The sequence below is a fragment of the Archocentrus centrarchus genome, chromosome 18, assembly GCF_007364275.1.
Source record: "Archocentrus centrarchus isolate MPI-CPG fArcCen1 chromosome 18, fArcCen1, whole genome shotgun sequence".
NCBI lineage: Eukaryota > Metazoa > Chordata > Actinopteri > Cichliformes > Cichlidae > Archocentrus > Archocentrus centrarchus.
In genome coordinates this window covers 14,091,088-14,113,955 of record NC_044363.1, presented here as the reverse complement: position 1 = coordinate 14,113,955, position 22,868 = coordinate 14,091,088, and the positions used below count along the sequence as shown (strand labels likewise).

Here is a 22,868-nt window from a genome sequence, read left to right as displayed (position 1 = left end):
ATCGAGGATTTTGGTTTATTGACATTCGTATGATTGAGGCACGCGACTCGTAACGATGGTCTTTACTCGTGGTAATGATTCCGTTAAGGTGACCTTGATTTTCTATGTATTTTGCACATATCAAACACACGTTTCCTTTCAAGTATGTTTATTTCGTTTCCGTGTTAGTTCTATTATAATATTAATTATTTTGCTATGCTTGTACATCATCCACATTTATACTAACATTGTATATAGTATGTTTTATATGCAGAATTTAAAAACCTTTGTATCATAATAAATGAAGGTCAGTGTTACATTTATGTCATGTGAAAAGAAGCTGCTCAGTGCATTTATATTTCAGAGGGTTCAAATTTTGATGAGTTGGGAGGCAAACACGAAATCTAAATTTACAAATAGTCTGAGCCATGAAAGAAATGAATAACTATTATCAAATAAGTGAGAACTCTGAACTATGTGGCGACCCCTATATACAAAAACAGTTTGCACGCCAAGGTAAATCTAGATTACAGGTCATACTTTGTCCTCTGTTCTAACATGGCTCCGTGTTTTAGTATAAACCTCGAAAGCTCTCTGAATTTGCATCCTGTGAGGTGGAGCATTGAACTGACTGCTTTGTAGTGTCACTGACATTGTTTGTGTTCCACTTAGTCCGGCCTGTTGCTTTTTATGAATCTGTTCCTGTGTTTTAAAAGACTAACTTGAACTTATTCAAAAGTATTGTTTCAAATTTTTGATATTTCTATATCTAATCATAAATGGTTGTGAAACACTAATGAGTTTTGGCAGCCTATAGGTATAGAGCACTCTCAAAAAAAAATGTTTTTCAGGTTTTCTGATTTGTGTGTGTGAGACACCTCTGGCATTTGTATGATTTCCCCATGGGCAGCCACACAAACCCGAAACAACCCTTAAAATTTATTTAAATCATCATGTTGAGCAATGAGCTCACTGACACAGAGAAAAGTATTTCCTGGATTGGAGGGGAAAGCGCACAAAGGGCCTTCTGGGGCTCACAACACAGTGTTACTGCAGTAACAGTCTGAATAATAGAGTCACAGGACTGTGGATTGAATGGGTTCAGGATGGACAGTGGGGGGAAACTGGCAGCTCACATCCACCCACATGCCAGGAGTTTGGGGGGCGTCATCTAGGATTCTTTGCTGAATAATGTGAATTGAGGCCATAAAGTGTATCTGAGTCTTGTTAAAAGAGCAAAATAAACTCATTTCAGCTCTCTTCTGACCAGGGGACCTCAGCTATGTCATTCTCAGATCCACCCTCGGATCACATCATTGCATATCCCTGGACACTCTCATCACCACCGAAATGAACCGACATTCCTCGGTTTTTATTTCATTCCAAAGCAAAGCACACAAAAGAACAGATTCAACAAAATAAAATTAAAAAAAGCCAAACGAGTCCCTTTGGCTTACTCCGTTCAAACATCCCCCCCCCACACTTTCAGTTTATTTAAACAGGACACACTAAAAACAGCTTCAAGGCCTGTGGTTTAAAAATGCAATCTGGTATCTAATAAAGTCTACAGAGAGATATCATCTCACAACACCGTTTTAATTTCATCTCCCCTCCCTGTTGTACTCGTCCAAGACAAAAAGTCTAACAGATCACTTATGTCTCCATCAGAGCTTGGAGGGATAGTTTTCATAATTCTTAGGACTTGGTTGAAACTGCAAAAATATCCAAAAGGGTGGAGTTTTAATGGTAAATTCAGGGTCATGGAGGCAGTATTTCACATAAGAATTACTCAAAAGTGATCAGACTGTGGGTTCTGTTCCATGCTGTACTTGGACTCTCCTTTATGATTTGTCTTATACTTTATATGTAATGGAAAATATTGTAGGGTGTATTACTCATTTAAAATTTTATGGTTTCCTCTGTTGCCCTTTCTTCACTTCTCCACCATGTTTTATGAACACTGGCGAGCTAGCTGCAACCCTGCTGAGAGACAAATAATTGGCACTGAAAAATGTTTCCACTTCTATGCACCAGCTATCAAAATAGAGGGAAGAAGGAGATATACGTTCAATTCAATATCATTTATATAGCACCATTTGGTGCTTTATATTATAAGGTACAGACCTCACAATAATACAGAGAAAACCCCAATAACCAGACAACCCCCTCTGAGCAAGCATTTGGTAACAGTGGGAAGGAAAAACTCCCTTTACCAGGAAGAAACCTCCAACAGAACCAGGTTCAGGGAGGGGCAGTCATCTGCCCCCAACCATCTGAATGGTTGGGGGTGAGGGGAGGGAGACAGGACAAAAGACATGCTGTGGAAGAGAGTCAGAGATTAATAATTACTGGAAACCAAACTGGGAGCTGGATCCACAGAAGAGGGGCCTGAAAGTTGAAGGTTCTGCCTCCCATTCTACTTTTATGGGTTCTGCGTAGGATCTTAGCTGTTCTTAGGACTGCATTGTTCTGGACAGAGGTCGCTGATGTTGTGCCTAGAATCTGCTGGAGCCAGTTTTCTTCCAGTTTGGGGGTTACAGCTCTTAATGCTCCTATTTCCTCTGGAACCTCTTTGGACTTACCTTCCACGTCTGCTCTATTCCAGCCGTTTGTGCTCCTTCTTTCTGATTTTGCAGGGATTGCCACATCTGTCATAACTGTGGTCTTCTGCTCATTGTCAGCCACCACTGTGTCTGGTTGTTTGGCCAGCAGCCGCTTGTCTGTCTGTAACTCAAAGTCCCACAGGACCTTAGGCCTGTTGTTCTCAACCACTTTTGGTGGTGACTTGTATTCGGATTTGGGGGACTTCTAGTCATATCCAGAACAGATGAGAACTACTATGAACTGGATGACTGAGAACAGAATAGAATAGAATAGAATAGAATAGAATGCCTTTATTGTCATTATACAGGATGTACAATGAGATTGGAGGGCCACTCCTGTTCAGTGCCATGTAACAGAAAATCAAACTCTCTAAGATGAAAATAAAAATATTATAAAAATATTATAATCTAGTATAATCAATATGATCAAGAGATATACAGAAAATAAACAATGTGTAAAATATACAAAAAATAGAATGTATAAAAATATATACATACATTGGTGCATCTGTACATTGTAAGAAAGTAAATATGTGCATACATATAATAATGAAGATGATGAATATTGCACTTGGTGAATGAATATTGCACTAGTGAATGAATACTGGATATTACACAATATAGGAGTGATAGATATTGTTCAGTATGAATAATATAATATTGCACAGAGATGTGGGTGTTGCACAGTTACGGTGGGTGAGTGTGTGAGTTCAGGGTGGTGATTGCTCTGGTGAAGAAACTGTTCTTGAGTCTGTTTGTTCTGGCTTTGATGCACCTGTAGCGCCTGCCAGAGGGCAGCAGGTCAAACAGGTCAAAGCCAGGGTGTGAGCTGTCCTTGATGATGTTCCTGGCTCTGCTGATGCAGCGGGAGGTGTAGATGTCCATCAGGGAGGGGAGAGGGCAGCCAACAATTCTTTGTGCTGTCTTGACTACCCTCTGAAGCCTGACCCTGTCTGCCTCAGTGCAGCTGCCGTACCATACTGTGATACAGTACGTCAGCAGGCTCTCAATGGATGAGCGGTAGAAGGTCAGCAGCAGGTTTGAGTCCAAGTTGTTCTTCCTGAGGACCCTCAGGAAGTGAAGTCGCTGCTGAGCCTTCTTGATAACAGCTGTGATGTTATCTGACCAAGAGCGATCAGCAGAGATGAGGACACCGGGAAACCTGAAGGTGTGGACCCTCTCCACACGCTCACCGTTGATGTAGAGGGGAGCTGGGTCAGTCCTGTGCTTCCTGAAGTCGATGATGATCTCTTTGGTTTTCATGGTGTTCAGTACCAGGTTGTTCTCTGAACACCAGGCTGTCAACTTCAGGACCTCCTCTCTGTAAGCTGCCCCATCTCCCTTTGAGATGAGTCCAACCACTGTGGTGTCTTCAGCAAATTTGACGATGAGGTTGTTATTGTGGGCCGGACTGCAGTCATGGATGTAGAGGCAGTACAGGAGGGGGCTCAGCACACAGCCCTGTGGGGAGCCAGTGCTCAGTGTGCGGGTGGAGGAGAGATGGGGGCCAAGTCTCACAGTCTGGTGCCGGTTGGTTAAGAAGTTCTTGATCCAGGAACATGTGAGAGGGGGGAGGCCCAGGGTGTACAGTTTGGTGGTGAGAATGTCCGGGATGATTGTGTTGAACGCTGAGCTGTAATCCACAAAGAGCATGCGAGCGTAGCTCTGCTGCTGCTCCAAGTGGCTCAACACAGAGTGGAGAGCTACAGCGATGGCGTCCTCTGTGGATCTGTTTGCACGATATGCAAACTGATGGGTGTCGAAAGTGGGGGGCAGATGGTCTTTGATGTGCTGGAGAACCAGCCTCTCAAAGCACTTCATGATTACCGGTGTGAGGGCCACAGGGCGGTAATCATTTAGGCTGGTGACAGATGACCTTTTGAGCACGGGGATGATTGTGGCTGTTTTTAGGCAGGGGGGGATGACTGCTTGGGCCAGGGAGAGGTTGAAAATCCTGGTGAGAATCAGGGTGAGCTGGTGGGCACACGCTCTGATCACCTTGCCAGGTACTCCGTCTGGTCCGGCAGCCTTCCTGGGGTTCACTGCCAGGAGCACGCGCTGTACCTCGTGCTCCTGGACAGTGAGTGGGGTGCAGCCTGGTGGGGGGGGGGGCAGGACTGGAGCAGATGGGTGGTCCTGAGGCATCTCAAAGCAAGCAAAGAAACAGTTAAGTTCCTCTGCTAGTGACACACTCAGGTCTCCTGCAGTCACATCACAGCCTCTGAAGTTTGTGATGTTCTGAATGCCTTGCCACACCTCCCGTGTGTTATTGCTGGACAGATGGGACTCTATTCTCCTCCTGTAGTCCGTTTTGGCTTTTTTAATTCCTCTTTTCAGGTCAGCTCGAGCAGCGCTGTACAGAGCTCTGTCGCCTGACCTGAAGGCAGCATCACGGGTTTTGAGGAGTGAACGGACCTGGCTGTTCATCCAGGGTTTCTGGTTAGGGAAAACCCGGATGTTTTTGCTAACAGTCACATTTCCGATACAGAACTTAATGTAGTCCAGTACCGTCCCTGTGAATGTTTCTAGGTCCTCGTGTTTAAATAAGTCCCAGTCTGTGTATGCAAAGCAGTCCTGTAGGTCGGAGAGTGCGTTTTCAGGCCAGGTTGTAATGGTTTTTACAGTAGGCCTGGCTCTCCGTCTGAGGGGGGTGTATGCTGGGGTGAGCAGCAGGGAAAGATGGTCGGACTGGCCGAGGTGGGGGGAGGGGTTTGGCTCTGTAAGCGTGCTTAATGTTGGAGTAAACATGGTCAAGAGTGTTCTCCCCTCTTGTGGAACATTTGACATGTTGGTGGAATTTCGGGAGTACAGTCTTTAAATTGGCCTTGTTAAAGTCTCCCGCGATAATAAGAACACCGTCGGGGTGGACCCGCTGCTGTTCGTTAATGGCGTTCAGCAGGAGAGAGAGCGCCATGCTAACGTTAGCATCGGGAGCTATATACACAGCTGTGACGATCACTACTGTTAGCTCTCTGGGTAGAAAAAAAGGCCGACATCTTACAGACATGTACTCAAGGTCTGGGGAACAATGTTTGTCTATGATTGTTCCGTTGTTACACCAGTCCTCATGTACGTAAATACAGAGACCCCCTCCCCTGCTCTTACTGGAGTCCTTGGTCTGATCTCCGCGTAGCAGAGTGCGGCCTGCTAGCTGCACGCTAGCATCGGGAATGTGGGGGTTTAGCCAGGTCTCGGTGATAATCATTACACAGCAGTCACGAACATAGCGATTTCCAGCCAGCTCTAACTCTAGGTTGTCCGTTTTATTTACCATGGACCTGGCGTTGAAGAGAGATACAGGCTCGGCAGAGGAGGCCTGTGTGGTTGGCATTTCAGCTTCAGCATAAAGCCAGACCTGCAGCCCCGCTTCTGCTTCCTCTCCCTCCGCCGTCGGCGGCGCCTTCCAGACCCGATAACAATCCACAGAGCACCCGGCGGTCTCGCTATGTCGTCTGGGATGTTATGAGTGTAGTGAAAATCACTCGATACTGATATCTTGTGCCGGTAGCCAATGAGCCGCTGCGTCTGTGCGCGCCGCTATCTTGGAAATGATGGTTCTACACAGATGTCTAGAACAGATGTTATCCCAGCCATTTGTGATGCCTCTCAGTGTCCAAGCTACATCCTGCTAACTAAATTCAGAACTTATAATTCATAACTCCATCCATTCTCTTCCACTTGTCCTGTTCAGGGTTGCGAGGATGGGGGGTGGGGACTGAAGCTCTTTTAAGGGCAGCTGTAGCTCAGGTGATAGGGTAGGTCATCTGTCAATCAGAAGTGTTGGTGGACCAACATCTGACTCCTCCAGTCCACATGTCCCATTGAACCCCAAGTTGCCTCTGATGGATCCTTCAGACTGTGTGAATGTTAGAAAGCACTCAGGAATAGATTTGAAAAAAATTGTTTTATGAATGAGTGTGATTGGGGGAATGAAACTTTGAGTGCTCAACTGAGTAGAAAGGTGGTATATAGGTACTGATCCTTTTTCTTCTATAGAACCATAAGTCTTTGTGCAACCACAAGTATCGCCTAGCATACGATATTGCCTAACCCTAGTGGCCATTAACAAGAATGGAGGGCCTTTTGTACTACATCCAGAGGGGAGTGTTTCTTTTTTTTTAAACCCAGGTTTAAGCAAAGTCATCAGATTTTTTTCAAGCAGTTTAACCAGAGAGTAAAAAGAGGCATTGCAGTGCTTTTCAAACATGAGAACATGTAAAACTTTGGGGAAAAGAACAAAACAAAATACAAGCCTGTAAATGAACACAATGGGGTCACTTCTTCTTTCGTGCATAAAATTGTTTGACTGTTGCTATGCACAAAACTGTAAATAAAAGTATTGTATTTTTAAAGGAATAAATGGTGAACATCTGGAATGCTTTACCTCCTTCATGACCTCTCCTCCTCAGCCATTCCTCTGATCCTCTTCTGTTTAAACTCATGAACAAAAGGAAAGACAAAATCAATTTGTATCAGACTCGCATAGGTTTACTTAACATCCATGAATGTGTTAATTATTGTTGTGCTCTGTGAAGTATATTTCTGCACGTTGGCTGATCATCTCTCTCCACCTGCCTCTGTCACACATGCACACGCACGCACACACACACACACACACACACACACACACACACACACACACACACACACACACACACACACACACACACACACACACACACACACAGGAAGTGAGTAAAACTTCTGAACTTGCTTGTCATGCTTGTCAAACCACTTCCTTATAAACTCATTTGCACTGGCTGCTCTAAAGCGTCAACTGTCACCCTGTTCTTCGCTGGTAAGTTGCCCTACATGCAGGCAGTTTTGGCTGCCTCATGTTTCCTGCGTCTTGTTTGCATATTTGTGTAGTACATAATGTTTCTAGCGTGTAACTTTTACCTTCAATCTTATCCAAACGGTTTTCAGGATTCCTTCTGAGTCTTGCCAGGATTCACTATTAATCAGAAGCTGGCCATTTTGAACTGCCATCCTTCATCAGTCAAACACAGTAAGTTGATTCTGGTTGGGTTTGGTCAGGGAGTCTGTTTTCATTTGTAAATTCTTATCTGTACAAGTATTCTTAAGCTCACAAAGACTAAACTAAATTTTTACAAGATAGAAAGCAAAAGAAAAACTTAGATACTTTGGATTTGTAATACTGGAACTGGAAGTGGAAGAAGCAAAGTTTAAATAAAAGGTCGTCATAAGCATCAGCTCTCTCTCTCTCTCTTTTTTAATAGCAGTTTGCATCTCTGACGCAAACTGCTATTAATGTTAATCTGGGCATTAGAGGAGGTCGGTGAGGTGTGTGATCAAATTAGTGACTAGCTTTGACTAGCAGCAAAGAAGCGAGGGAACATCCTCTGCTCACAGGCCTAAATGTTCCCGTCTCCATCAGGATTGCCAAGAGAAAAACAATTGTTTTAGCTGTAATTTACTCCTCATCTGCACTTCATTTTTGGGCTCTGTCCATTTTAAACAGAGGGTAGTGGTCAAATTAATGAGTAATGACCAGGTAATAGTGTGACACACCATATTCAATTTTCAAAATGCATACCAGCAAACTTAAAATTCCTCTTACACTGTGGCTACATGAGGAAAGAAATGGGAAGGAGAAAAACTCTTTGATGTGCGTTTTAAACGTGTATTCAGGAAGATTTTTTTTTTCATTTTATTTTACATTTACATCAAATGACCACCATCAAATGCCAAAATTCATAACCAGGTTCAGAAACTGTAGGCTATTAATAATACAGCAGTTGTGGTGAAACCAAAGATTAAGGAAGTTGTTCACGGTGCTAAATATAGTTCCACATTTCTGTCTCACAGTTTGTCTCCTGTACTTTTCTAATTCTAATACACAACTTAACTAGAGCCAACCTTTAAACAGGACTGCTCTATGCCAGTAATGCATTTTTGGGCTAGCTCAGTAAAGCTATGTTGAGGGGAGTAAAAAATTAATTTCGCTGCTTCCACATTTTTGTCTTACACGTTGCCTGAGCTGCTTTGTACTTTCTGAGTTAGAAAGCAAACTAAAACATTAGCAAAGTCTCAGTCAAAAAACACCATAATTAGCATCTAGTGATGACTGGTTAAAAGGTATTATTTTCAGTAGTTTAGATGAAAATGTTTGATTGAAATAATGCTTTCAGTATATTGTTAACAAACACTAATTTCTATTAAGTTAGCTAGACCGTGTGAAATTCAGTTGCACACCGTGGTCTCGCACTCAGTCCTGTGCTTTGTAATTTTCTGAGTGAGGACGTGTACTTAATGCATACTTAGCACCTAGAAAGGTTTAGTTAAATTAAGATTTTGTTTTTAGGCCCCAGTCATAGAGGCTTACAGACCTGTCAGCGACCATCTGTGAATCATCAGTTGCAAGGGGAGTGTGCATTCTCCTGCCGGTTGGCACGTAGTTGCTGAAGGTTGCTGACATTTGCTAGTGTTGAATTGTTTGCAAAGAGGTATACGGTACTGTAGCAAAAACCTCCTCGTGGTTGCTTTGATTGCTAGCAGATTGTCACAATTTCCAGTAGTTTGCAAGGCAGATGCCAACTTGTTTGCAAACACTCACACACTACTTGCCAAGCTGTAGTGAAACTGTGAAAAGTGGGACACAACTGGAAGCTGTGGGCAACTGCAGAAACCTGATTACCACAGCAATCACAAGGAAGCTTCCAGTGCGTCGCCCAGTGACTGCCAGCAATCTTCAGCAATCACTTGCCAACTGGTTGGAGAATACACATTCTTTCATATCAACCAGAGGCTGCCACGGGGTCTTGAACCAGTCTCACGGCCTGTATGACTGAGACCTAAAATAAGTCAGTTCCATCTGTTTTCTTGTTCTTCAATCTAAAAATACCCTTAAAAAAAACAACCAAATTAACACAAAGGAAGCACTGGTTAGAAGATATTAGTAGTAGTAGTAAAACAGTAGTAGTTTAGATACAACTACTGTTTCATGGTGTTAATGCATTTGTATAGTAGTAGAACTATACTGATAGAAACAGAGAATTTTTATGGTTTCTTCTGCGATCGCTCCCCGTGTGGACACAGCTTAATATCTATTAAGTTAACCAGATAGTGAAAAGTTCATGAACTTTACATTATGTGGTTACAGGCCTACTATTCTAACTGACAGATTCTGGTGACACATCATAATGTGACACATTCTGAGCTGTCATCTGCTTGTAGTTTCTGAGTCACAAAGCCTACTTAAAGCATACTTGGCAAATAGCAAGGTATGGTTAAATTAAGATATAACTTTAACCATGCATTTTTCATAGCATTAATGTATTTTGTGCTAGCCAGGCAAAAGAAGGGCTAACTTTTATTACATCAGCCAGTTGGTGACTATCAAACATCATGGGTAATCTTCATGTAAAAGGCTATGTTTGTGCCAAGAATTACATCACAAGATCATTAGTTCATCTGTGTACAGTCAAAAAAAGAAAAACAATCCAGAATCCCTGTAAAAATAAAATATGTTGATCTTAATTTTCATATATTGCATGATTTAAATAAACTAAATATAAAGTTAATTTGTAAACTTTAGAGATGACCAGTCTGATTTTATTACCGTCACAGAGTTTGGCTGCTGTAAGATGTGACATTTATTGTTTCATCAAACTCTCAAAAAGAGAAAAAAAAAGATAGGCTAAGTGTCTTTTACAAAACAGGCAGCCTGAAATGTATTCAGTCTGACTGCAGCTGACTTTGGAAAGAAATTCTATGCTCTTTTTCTAATTCACAACAATAAATTGCATGCCTGGAATCTCAGAATGAAGCTGGACATGAAAAACAACAGCCCTGTCTGCTGAATTGAACTCTGAACAAAGACCTCCTAGAAAATCATTGTGCTTGTCAAAAGCTATTATAATTTGCGCTCTGTGTAATTAACTTTTATTATATAACGTTTACTCTGGCCATTCCTGCTTTGCAAACTTGGCATTAAAATTGTGCATCAGCATCAGGCATCCAAGTTTATACATGCTGGTGCTACTGCGGCCAGCAGAGTGCTTCATGCTAATCTGATGGCAAAGTGAACTTTGTAGTCGTCATATCCTGGCTGGTTGACAGCTCATATGGTGACAGGCTGTGGTTGAAGCCTCAATCTTACTTTCCTTCTCATTCTGCAAGGGGACTTCCTCTGTTGTTCCTGTCCCATTAATTTTCGTCTGTCTTCCATTCTGACACATCTCATTGCTAGACTTTCTCACATCTGTAGTGTTCTTTGAGTCTGCAGCTCATCTTATTTCTTGTTTAATCTGAAACAGGCAAGAGAGACAGAAATGTCTCATTCAGGAATGAAAGTGAAAAGCATGCACCAAGGGAAATATTGACATCCTACTTAGCATGCTGGCAAGCAATATTCAATTAAAAGTGCAAAAATAAACAAATTATCCAAACAAGGCAGCAGTTCAAACAAGGGGTTATTTTTCTTTGCTTTCCATTACCTTCTCTAGCTGAGAAAAAAAAAAAAAGCTGCAGGAAAATCTATATCTACTGCAGTTTTAAAGAGATTATTGTTTTTATCCTCACAGGATCTAATGGAGAGAGCAAGCCCAGATTTGAGGGTGTCAGAGCCCCCTCCACAAGACCTCGGCATTTCCGAAGGCCTCAGAACAAGCCCCCTAAACACAGAGGCTCTTGAGGATTTTGCTCAAAATATGTCAGAGAACATAATTCAATCAGTTGTTACCCAAAAGGAAAGAGTTGCACCTGAGGTGTCCATTTATAATAAAGACCAGGAAATGCTAGCTGAGGCGCTAGCATCTGCAGTGATGGAGATTGCTCTGAGTGAAGTGTCTAGAGGTCAAAACCACATGGAGGGTGCTGAGGTAGAGATGGAGAATGGCAAGGGTGAAGAGCGAGAATTGTTGGACACAGCGATGCATCGAGTTAAGGAATACCATTCTTCTACCCAGCCTTATCATCCACCTCTGTCCCAGTCAGGGCTTCCCGCTGTGGGATCCCTCGACTACCCCGACGCCCCACCGACCACCCCTCTTGTCCCAGAGCTGGAGAGGAGCAGGAGCAGCTTTGCCCGAAAGCTAAAAGGAGGCTTGGCAAAGGTTTTCCTACCCTCACCTCCTCCGCCAACACCCAAGGAAAAGAGGACAACGCAGATGGTTCGATCAGTGATCCTCATGTGGAACTGATGGAACATCTCATGCAGTCACTGTCTACAGATGAGTTGGCAAGAGACAGTTTCGAAGTAGCACCTCTGCACGAACCGACTATAGAGGCTTTCGCAGAGGCGCTGTCAAGCGATATCACTAACCTGGTTCTGGCCGCCACAAAAAGAGAACAGATATCACATGATAGTAATCTTCACCTGCTGGCCCACCAGCTGTCTGAAACCATCATAACCTCCTCAATTAATGAAACTAAAATGCTGTCTAGGATCTAAAGGGGTCATATATAATGAACAGCCTGTATATATGCATACAGAACTTCCATCCATGGACTGTGTATAAAAGATGGACATAGACAATATCGTGTAATTAATGAGGTCATGATCTGACTGTGAAACCAAGGACACAGCACACTTTATGGTAAACAGCTTATGACTGATGAGTCATTAACCAATGAAAATATCCTGGTGTGTCCTCCTTTCTGACTCAAATAATGAGTAAAATTGCTAAAAGACTTTCATGCTGTGTACAGTATGACCCGAAAATAGTGACTGAGCCTTTAAAGTTACCAGGAAAGTATTTAGAGAGTGTTGAAGCTGAGAACAGTTTTCCGATAGAATTCTGCACAACCTTTCAAACACAGATCACAGTGAGTCCACAGCCAAGCCAATACTTCTGCAAACTGAAGCCAATGCAAGAAGCTAAGTCCATCACTTATACACAGTCTGTGGTTATATTCATATTATATTAATGCTATTTATTAGTAGTAATATATTGTTATGAGTCCTGCTGTGTATTAGTTTGTGTTTGTTCTTTAGAAACAAACTTCTCAGTGAGGTTTAGCAGCATTTGTGTATTCTGAAAACTGTTGGATGAAAACTGTTACATTTCGAGCTGGATTAAAAGTACACTGGCTCTGAATGGTATTTTATTAATTTCTTTAAAGACAAAAATGACACTGGGCTCCAAAAGCAATAACCATATATGTCCTTTGGATGGCAGCACAGGAAAGATATTACTGCATGTTTTCAGCATGAGCTCAGCAATAGTGACCTACTTGGAACATGACAACAATTGGGGTTATTCTGTTTTCCTTTTAGGAAATAAATTAGCTTTAAATGGTGGTCACTTCTCAGTGTGAATTGTCTTGTTTTGCTTGAATTTGCTTCTTTGGTCAGGTCCTGCTAAATATAATGCCTGGTATAAAGACTAAATCCATTGCAGACTGCTACAGCTGTAACAGAAGATGAAACTGGTCAACAGATGTTTTGTAGATGAACTCGCATCACACTGAATCATAATCAAATGTAACATTGGCAAATTGTTTAGTTAGCTCTCCTTGTAATCAGCCTCAAAATCTTTATTTATCCAGTATGATTCATTCAGCCCGTACGCTAAGCAATGATGCTGGCATTTTGGACAAATTTGCATTCTGGCTCGGTTAAAGCTCTTTTTCATACTCACTTAGTTGTTGAAGTGAGATCTGGGGAAAAGAAAGAGGGAGCCACAGGTCTTAACCAAATACTGATGTGATCCTGGAATGAAATAAAAAACCCTGTTTTTCTTCACTAACTACTTAAACGTAGTTGGAGGTTGCCAGATTTACTCAAAGTAAACCTTTTAAAGAGCTGTTTTGAATAAACAGTTTTACTGTCCTTCTTAGTCATCGCTGTCTCTGTTCACACACTTCTTAGGTTAAAGAAACTAGGTAATCGAGACAGACACACACACACACACACACACGTATGGACTCCCCCCCACCCCACCCCACCCTTGTGTTTGCAGGAACAAAAAAAAAACCACAAAGATATGCAAATAATGCAAAGCATATTTCTCTCTTACTTACACAGGAGTGAGTGAGAGGGGAAAAAGGAGTGGGTGTGCACAAACAGATCTGTATGGTACTATTTACAGACTAATCTGGTTTGGATGTAAACATATTAACAAGGAGTTTGAACACAAATTAGTAACATGCTGCAGGCTTAATGCTTAGTACTTTAAAAAATTTCTTTTTTTTTTTATTTACTTTTTAAATTTTCAAGCGACAATAGTAATGGGGCAGTCAGTCACTTCTGTCCAGGAGGAAATATTTGAAAACTGGAACATTCTCATTCCTAGCGTGTCATACTCTGCTGTTATTTTCAAATACAATGCCCTCTCTCAGACACGTACACGGTGTCCTTTTTCCATCAGGGTTGTCTCAATAGTAAGACAGGTCTCACTCCCAGGTTATCACTTCCTATATAGATATCATGATGCTTGTGTTTTGTTGGGTTGTTTTGAGTGTTCTGGTTATTGTGGAAAGTTTTGAGTTTTGAATCTTGTTATCATTTCTGTCTGTAATTAGTCTAGTATTCTGATTTTGTTTAGAGGAATGATTCTGTTTTGACTTCATTCATGTTTTGGTATTTATTATTACTTTAGCCTCCCTGGTGTCTTTTTGTACCTTACATGTAGGTTGTGATCTCTGTGTTAGGCTTCCCTGTTATATTACTCCCCGTTTTATTTTGATAGTCATTTGTCTCGTGTCCTGCTTTTAGTTTTACTTCCCTTGACTTGTCATCAGATTTAGTTCAGCTGTGTCTAGTTTCCCTGATGTCTCCACTCTGTCCCACTTACCCTTTTGTATATACAGTTTCCCTTGTTGTCTGTCAGGTTGTTATACCTTGTCTGTTCTATGTGTTTGGGAAGACTTTTGGATTCAACCATTTGTTCCCTGTTTTGGGTTTTGACTTTCTTGGACTTCTATATTGAACCTTATTAAAAGCTATTTTTTGTTCTTCAAGTCTGTTTTGTGAGTCCTGCATTTGGGTCCTTTTGTCCTGCAAACATGATAATATATACTTTTAAAGGACACTCTGGTGTCTGTGAAAGGGTGCATTTTAACCAGTGATTGGCAGGTGAAGCCTCAAGTTTTGAGTCTTTGCTTCTATTTGTGCCAAAAAACATTCAGTTTGAGGCTTTACTCTCACCAAGAAAGATAACATCTGGTGGCCAACAAGTCAAGGCAACTTCCCGAGTGCCACTGAAACACTGGCAAAATTCATATCAATAAAAGTTCTGAAAAGACTGTACTCTCATTTTAATCTACCAATGTTTGTGTTCATTTTTACTAATTAATGAATACATCATCATTACATCAACATTTTTTATTCATTGTTAGTTGTACTTCTGGTAAAATATCAAAGTCACCAAGTCTTCAGTGTCATCTTTGAATTAAATAAACCATAATAAAATGGTAAAAATACATTAGTAAGTATGGAGACACACTCATCAACAACACTCTCAAAACACATTCTAGACTAGATGGGGTTTGGATGAATACACAAAGGCCTATTTTTGGTTTAGTCTTGTCCAAAGTTTTCAGATTTACTTATTTAAGATAAAGTTTGATTTATCAGTCATTTGGGGGATGGTATGCTATATAAGGAATGTTACAGAAGCAAGGTGACAAGTCAAAGTTGTCAAACCAATGAAACAAGCGGGTGACATCCGAAGTTTTAAACATCATTGCTCACATGACAGCGGTGCTTTGATACCTCTGACACAGTGTTTTCAATCATTACGCTTCAGGAGAACTGACACAGTTTTCGAAGCTTCGGTATCATTTTCCCATCTCTAATTTGAACCCAAACTGTTTTGTCCATTAACCTAACCCCTTCCATGTTTTCAGTCTGTGGGAGGAAGTTGGAGTGCCCTGAGAGAACTCATGCAGGTACAGGGGATTATGCAAACTTCACACAGAAAGACCCCTGCCAATCAGCAGATTCAAATCTTGGACCCTTTTGCTGTGAAGTGAAAGAGTTAACCACAGCAGCATTACAGATTTATGATATATTTATGGTTTACAGAAAAAAAAAAGTTATTGTTCTGAGTTAGTGGCATTTCTTCAGGGCAAGCAAGGAGAGCAGTGCTTCCCCAGGAAAATCTAAAAATAGGACTCAAAACCTACCAAAGATGAAGTGCTCTCTCTCTTTGCATCTCAAACAGCATTCTCTCATGAAGCTTCTCACCTGCATGCATCCATACTTTAAATTACTGCCATCTTGTGCCCACAGTTGGCTATTGTTTCTGGAAGCAGGCTTGACTCTGATTGACTACAAGTCTTTGGAATCTGTAGCATCTGTCAATGTCATGGGAGTGTCCATGTCCTGTTAAAGAAGCCTGGAACTGCGAGAGCTGAGAAATAGCTTCTTCAGGTTGTTTGTGCATGCACACTACAGGGAGACTAATGGGAAACCTGTACTACACTGGTTGCTGCTGGTTCAACTGGTCTGTCTGTAAAACCCACCGCATGTCACAGGTATGATCCCCTAAGGTGTAATTCTATGTGGCATAAAATATCTGCCTACAGCAAAAAACAAAACAAAACAAAAAAAAAGTTTCTCTGTCCACCCAGTGTGATTAATGGGTTCTGCCTGGCCACCTCAGTGAAAAATTTAAGAACTACTTTGATGTTTTGTTTGTTTTTATTTTTTACAGACACAGAGCTAAAGTCAGCCTGAGTGGAATAAGGTGGCTCAAACTTTTTTAACATCAGCATATTTGCATTGCCAGCTGTGAGCATTAATGTCAATTTTATATGCCTGACACAGCTATTAATAAAGCCTCTTAGCCTTGTCCTGGTGATGCTGTACTGTCCAGCCACATCAAAATCCAGCTCCTCGGCGGGCTAATCTTTCTGTGATTCAAACAGCTACAGAAATTGACATTCACAGCGTTGCGTAATGAGGTGCTGGAGATGGGAATTCCAAAGGTATTCAGCACTCAAAACAACTTTCAACCTGAACCTTTAAAACAACTGAACTGGGGATTTTTGGAACTAAAAGGTACAAAGCTTACTTGCTGATCTGAGATACAAACGCGCTCAAACAGAGCACAATGCACACACGCTGGCTTGGCTGCAGCAGTACATGATAGTCCCTTAGCTCTGATACATAATATGTCACGTAATGCTCGCTCTGAACTTTTAACTTCCACCACTGGTCACCATTATGTTTTCCTACCATGGGATGCTAACTGACTGACATACAAATATACACACTGACATGCAGGCGTGTAGATAAGCTGCAGGGCTGGGTGGACAGCTGTGGTGTCAGAGGAGACACACACACACACACACACACACACACACACACACACACACACACACATCTGGAGAAATGCTTGTTGTGTTGTCAGGTAGTTGGCTGCCAGAAAGATGGGGTGGGGTTGGGGGTGCAGAGGGAGGAGATGGAAAAGGGGAAAAACATAATGATACACAGAGGAGGCATAGCAGGGGGGTTTCTAAATGTTCTAGTAGTAAATAAATGACAGAGACAGCCTCTTTGTCTCAGTGTGTGGAAGGTAAATCCATTTACATCAAAATATGAATCCTAAATTAAAAATAGAGAGAAAAGAAAATTTATTTATTTATTTAGAGGCACTGGGGAAGTCACATAATATATATATTAGGGGTGGGACTTTAACGCGTTAATTTCGATTAATTAATTACGGGGAAATTAACGCGTTAAAAATTTTAACGCATTTTAATCGCACTTTGCATCGTGGAACGTTTCTCAGTGTGCGAGTTCCCGGCATACAGATTATATCGACGCACAATGTCCAAATTAGGGGCCGCATCCTGCGAAGGACCTGGCCCACGTCTTTCGCAGCCCACGAACACCACAAAGGCCGGAAGTGAGCGGCTAGCCTTCATATCAGCTGCCGTCACCTCTGCGTAGCTCATGTCGCCTAGCAACCGTGAGTGCGAAGCACAGCTGTGTAAAAGCAGCTGTTAAACAGAGAACGAACTTTTTCTCCTTTTTATGGTTTAATTTTAAGTCTTTAATTCAAAATAAGCTGTTAAAACAAGCATAACACATTTCAACATCAAGGAATACAGCTGAGAGAATGATTAATTTCCAACTATAACAAGTGAGACATTAATGTTGAATAAAACTATCCAGTTATGATGCTTAACTTTAATTTCAGGAGTTTGCTTATCACAGGAGCACTTCCACCCTTCATTGGTCTGTGTAGCAGACTGGTGGGAAAATAAACAAAATTTTGAAGTTTAAGCTTAGGTATATTGATTCATTCATCAACTAAACTTAAATTAATATTTCTCATGTCAAATATTGAAATGCGATTAAAATGCGATTAATTTCGATTAATTAATTACAAAGCTTGTAATTAATTCGATTAATTTTTTTAATCGAGTCCCACCCCTAATATATATATATATATATATATATATATATATATATATATATATATATATATATATACTGTATATATATATATATATATAAATATGAGCAACACATCATTGAAAAAAGAAAACATGGTCCTAGACCTGGTTTACCATCAGCCATTGTTTGAGATGTGCCTTAAATGTGGGACATGTAGAGTACTCATGTAGACTGTTGTTTCATGTTAGTGACCAGGTTGGGAAACAATACTCAACAACCTCGCTGTACTGACCATCAGGAAGGGTCTAATTTGCTGAGATTTCTAAAGGTTAAATTGTACAACACTGGAAAACTTTTGAGCATGACTCAAAGCTAAAGTAGAGCCCAAAGTGAGCTTTAGATATCTGAACTCTTTTACAGTCTCAAGCTCCTTCCCCTGCAGGGCCAGATTAGTGTGTTACCGCTTCTTTAATCCAAAGGATAGATTGTTTAGAAAAACTAAAAAGTGCCAATTTAGAGGAGTTGATGACTGATAGTAACAAATATTATATTTAATTCTGAAATGAAAGCACCAATGCAAGCAATTAGACATAGACAGACATAGACAGAGTTTATTTTCATTCAAATTAGACCATACAGTGCACATTAGAAATGGGGGCAAAATTAATTAGAAGTTTTTCCACCACATATGCACCAGAATCGTGTTCCAACATTTTGATTTTCCGTGGTAGTGCGTTCACTTTCATGATGATCCATCAGACCAAAATTTTGGCAACTTTGTTTCCTCTCATCACTCCTTAAAGCACCTGACTTCTCACAGATATTTTTCACCAATGATCCACTTGATCTTGTCTGACTGCATTTCAGTCTGATGCCAGGATTGCACAGTGTAGGCTTGTGGATGTGTACTTTTCTTTTCTTTTTTTGTGAAGACCATGTCTTCTGCATTAATAATGATCAAAACGTTGGATGGAATTTTTAGCAATTTTTTTCAGTATCTTTTTCTCGTGAGTTCAGTTATTTCATCAGTTCACATAATGTCAGTTCAGATTAAAAGGATTTGAGAAGAAGAAGAAGTTCAAAAATCTTTATAGAGCCAAACATTGATGTGATTTTGAAGCAGCAGGAGAACTAAATACAAACAGGCTTGCAACTACCAGTTCCACTGTTTGACTCTCTGGGAAAATGATGTCTTTCATACAACTTTGGCTAAAGTGTCCTTTGTTAAAGCCTTAAACCACCAAATGTTCCAAGCGTTTTCCAGTTTTTAACATAAAGGGAAACATTGGGCAAAAAAAAACAAAAAAAAACTGAACTCTGACACACATGAGATTCTTCTTTATCATATTAGACTCTGAAGAATGAGCAGCCCCATAAACAGAAGAATCAGAATTTTATAAATGTTTATAACATTTTTCATTACCATAAAAACTAGTTAAAAAGTAGCACCATGGTTGATGAGCTGAACAGCTTTTCATCTGAAAAACATAGTGTCATATTTGAAAAAGCAACAGGCAATTTAGCATTTGGCATTTCCATCGATCCTTAAACACTCCTTTTTTTCTTTCTCTGACCATCTGGTTGTGAAAATATTCCTGTTGTTTGGAAGGTTGGCAAGTTATTCCTTTTTTTCCCCCCAAACTGACTGGACTGGGCTGCAGAGACCCAAACACATACACAGAGGTCATACAAATGCCACACAGCCTTCAGACAAATGACTTGTACTATACTATGCTACTATTACTACATCTTTGCTAGTGGTTGTACTTTGAGGTTACTGCTAATGCCAGCTAACATGCTTACAATAATGATAATGATTGAGTACAAAGCACTGCTAAGAATTTTTCCAAGTATAAACCTTTAAACTATGATAAATTTAAAATGTAATTTAAAGGAGCAGAGATTCTGTGACGATACATCACAGTAAGACATGAACTGTGGACAGAAATGGACAGCAATGAATTCATTTCTTGTCATGCTTGCAGGCTGCATTAAATACTCCCAAGGGCCACCATAGGAATTCAATGTGAAAATGAAACAGTTTAGTCCTCCTTAACACATCATGCTGCATGTATTTATATTTTTCCTCATAATAATGTGGAAAAGTCTGCCAAATATCTTTATAGTTTTCTTCCGAGGAGCCAAACATTCTTGTAATTTTTAAAGTGGATGAGCAATAGTTCCCCAGGCTTTCTGAAGGTCTTTCACTTTCTTTCTTTGGACACTGGTTGATTTTTAGTCTTTTTCAGTCCAGTCCTTGTACCTGTACCTGATCAGAGGATCATTTGTTTGTTTGTTAAACTACTTAACACTGACCTGTGAAACGTTAAAGCATGAAAAAGGCACCTAAATCAAAGGATGCATCAGTGTAACAATTTAGCAAACAACCAATTTTAAATTGCATCTTTGCAAACACAAAAACACATAATTTCTCCTCATTTCTTTAGTTGAATGTATGAAAAATGACAAAGATAAAAAGTTGACAGACATAAAATACTATTTTTGCACCAACAGTGTGATTTCCAAAGAGCTGTTGATCTTGGCATGGTGTGCAGTGTGTCCTTAAAAAAATTGTGTCAGCCCTAAAAACTCTGTACAGAAGATGAACAGTATCTGAAAGTCATGTCCTTAAGAATAAAGGAAAAGATCCAGCAAAGACCTGCCAGACCTGAGAGATGCATCTGGACCTTCAAATGATTCATCTGCCGAACCCTTAGAAATTGTTTCAATGGAAAGGTGGCTATCAACAAATCATTCTTAAAAAACAGGGAGAAAGGCTGAGATGTGCCAAATTACACGAGAGCTGGGCTGAAAATCAGTGGCAACAGGTCTGATGGAGTGATGAATCCAAATTTGAAAATTTTGGTTCAAATTGTCATCAGTGTGTACTGAAGAGGTACAACACTGAGTGTACATCCACTTGTAAAATGTGGTGGAAGCTCTGTCATGGTTTGGGGCTGCATTTTAGCCAGTGGTGTTGGAGATCTTGTCACAATGGATGGAATACATAATACATAAACACCTAAAATTTGAAACACAGAAAAATACCATCAGGTCGGTCCACCACCATTCAATACCATCTGGAAAGCATCTGACTGGCAATAGCTTCCTTTTTCTCAATAATCCCAAACACACTGCCAATGCAGAAAAGGAAAGGACTTCAACATTATTGAAGCAATGTGAGATCATCTTGACAGAGAATGGAACAAAAGGCAGCCAACATCCAAAGAAGAGCTCTGAATGTCCTTCAGGAAGCCTGGAGAGTAGTTAAGGAAATTACAAGAAACCTTTTTTAAGAGAGTTCACATACCAAATACTGACTTTCAAGCTTGCTAAAATCTCACTTTTTGCTGTATTTCCACTTATGTTTGTACATATTTCATTAAACCATTTTAACTATTCATCGTTTCCCTGGCTAAATATTTTTAAAATGAGGGTTTGCTCCAAACTTTTGCACAGTACTGAGTGTATCAGAATTCATGGTAATTCACAGTACTTAAAATAGCTATGAAAAAATTAAAAGGGGACCCGTCAATTAGTACTAGAGATAAGATCTAAAAACTTCTAGGAGCATAAGTGTAAAATATTTTATTGCATTGCATCAGATAATGTTGAGAAAAATACCTTTCAATTTCATGAAAGGTTTACTTTTGGAAATTTTGTGGATCACTGTGACTTTAATCAGTGAAGTCAAAGTCATTAACCCTATCCTATCAAAATATGTTATTTGTAGATTAGAAAAAAAGAAGAGCATAGCTGGCATATAGACATATAAATCAAAAATGCCCCCCCCCCCCAAAAAAAGAAAAGAAAAATCAATTATTGTATTTTTGTACAAAACACAGGGTTGAGATTATTGTTCATTGTCATTGTCAATAATGACTTATACCTCACAGGGTTAACTGTCATGGCCGGGGAGGGAACGGACGAGGAAGGACTCACATGAAGGACTCCAGAAGCAAACATAACTAAAAAGGGGATTTATTTCAACGGGGGAAACACAAATACAAAAACCTTGGAAGGGAGGCACAGGGAGACGAAGGGCAGGCACAGGGAACACAGGAACATGCGGGCACAAAACATCAACGACGCGACAAGGAACACATGGAAACTGAGGGCTTAAATACACACTGGGTAATCAGGGCAAGAGGAAACAGCAGGGAACAACAGGTGAGGCAAATGAAACTAATTACACAGGGGAAGCAAAGCTGAACACAAAGCACAGGAAAACCAGACTGTCAAAATAAACAGGAAGTGACAAACCAAGGAACATACTGACTAAACACGGGGAACAGGCACAGACTCAGGACAGAGACGCAGACATATCACAACACTAGGAAATAAACTAACACAAAACGCTGGGCCAACGGCCCAGGACATGACAGTACCCCCCCCTCAAAGGCCGGCTCCCGACGGCCAAAACCAGAAAACAAAACCAGACAAGGGCGGGAGGCGGGGGACCAGGAGGGAGGGCCCGAAACAAAAACAAAGACAGGGAGCAAAACAGAAATCACAGGGCGTGAACAAAACAAATCAAACCCGTACCGGAAGAAAACAAAAACACAGGACCAGAACAAAAGGCGACGGCACAAGGCCGGAGACAGTCCAAAACAGGGGGTCGAAACAAGGAACAGTCCAGGAGCTATGAAAAAACAAAAAACAGCAGGGGAAAAAACAGTCCACAGTTCAGGGGAGTCAGTGGGAAATCCAAAAACAAAAAACACACAGTTCAGGAGGCCGCAGAGGCCAAGGGGCCACAAAGCAAAATCCCAACGAGGGAGGCCGACCGCGCTCCCAGCGGCGGCGGCGACGAGGACGAGAAGGAATCACTGGAGGCCGACCGCGCTCCCAGCGGCGGCGGCGACGAGGACGAGAAGGAATCACTGGAGGCCGACCGCGCTCCCAGCGGCGGCGGCGACGACGAGGGGGAGTCACTGGAGGCCGACCGCGCTCCCAGCGGCGGCGGCGACGAC

The 22,868-nt window shown here is 41.1% G+C and overlaps 1 protein-coding gene across 2 annotated transcripts; it reads left to right on the top strand.

The window, feature by feature from the left end:
• The first annotated feature begins 5 nt into the window (after window positions 1-5).
• On the top strand, window positions 6-13,474 carry LOC115797437 (uncharacterized). 2 transcript variants are annotated; one of them, XR_004021413.1, is made up of 3 exons: window positions 7,325-7,380; window positions 7,509-7,590; window positions 11,129-13,474. XR_004021413.1 is itself a non-coding variant. In XM_030754017.1 (2 exons), the coding sequence occupies exons 1-2, from the start codon at window positions 56-58 to the stop codon at window positions 11,744-11,746; spliced, it is 651 nt and encodes a 216-aa protein (XP_030609877.1). In that variant the 5' UTR covers window positions 6-55; the 3' UTR covers window positions 11,747-13,474. The 2 variants fall into 2 exon arrangements, 1 of the variants encoding a protein (XP_030609877.1); XM_030754017.1 differs by lacking the exons at window positions 7,325-7,380; window positions 7,509-7,590 and adding an exon at window positions 6-88.
• Window positions 13,475-22,868: the final 9,394 nt, after the last annotated feature.

Excerpts from the sequence above, each read along its gene's own strand:
- LOC115797437 (XM_030754017.1), top strand. The coding sequence starts at position 56 with ATGGTCTTTACTCGTGGTAATGATTCCGTTAAG. Across the intron at positions 89-11,128 it reads GTGGTAATGATTCCGTTAAG|GATCTAATGGAGAGAGCAAG; the intron begins GTGACCTTGATT and ends TTATCCTCACAG.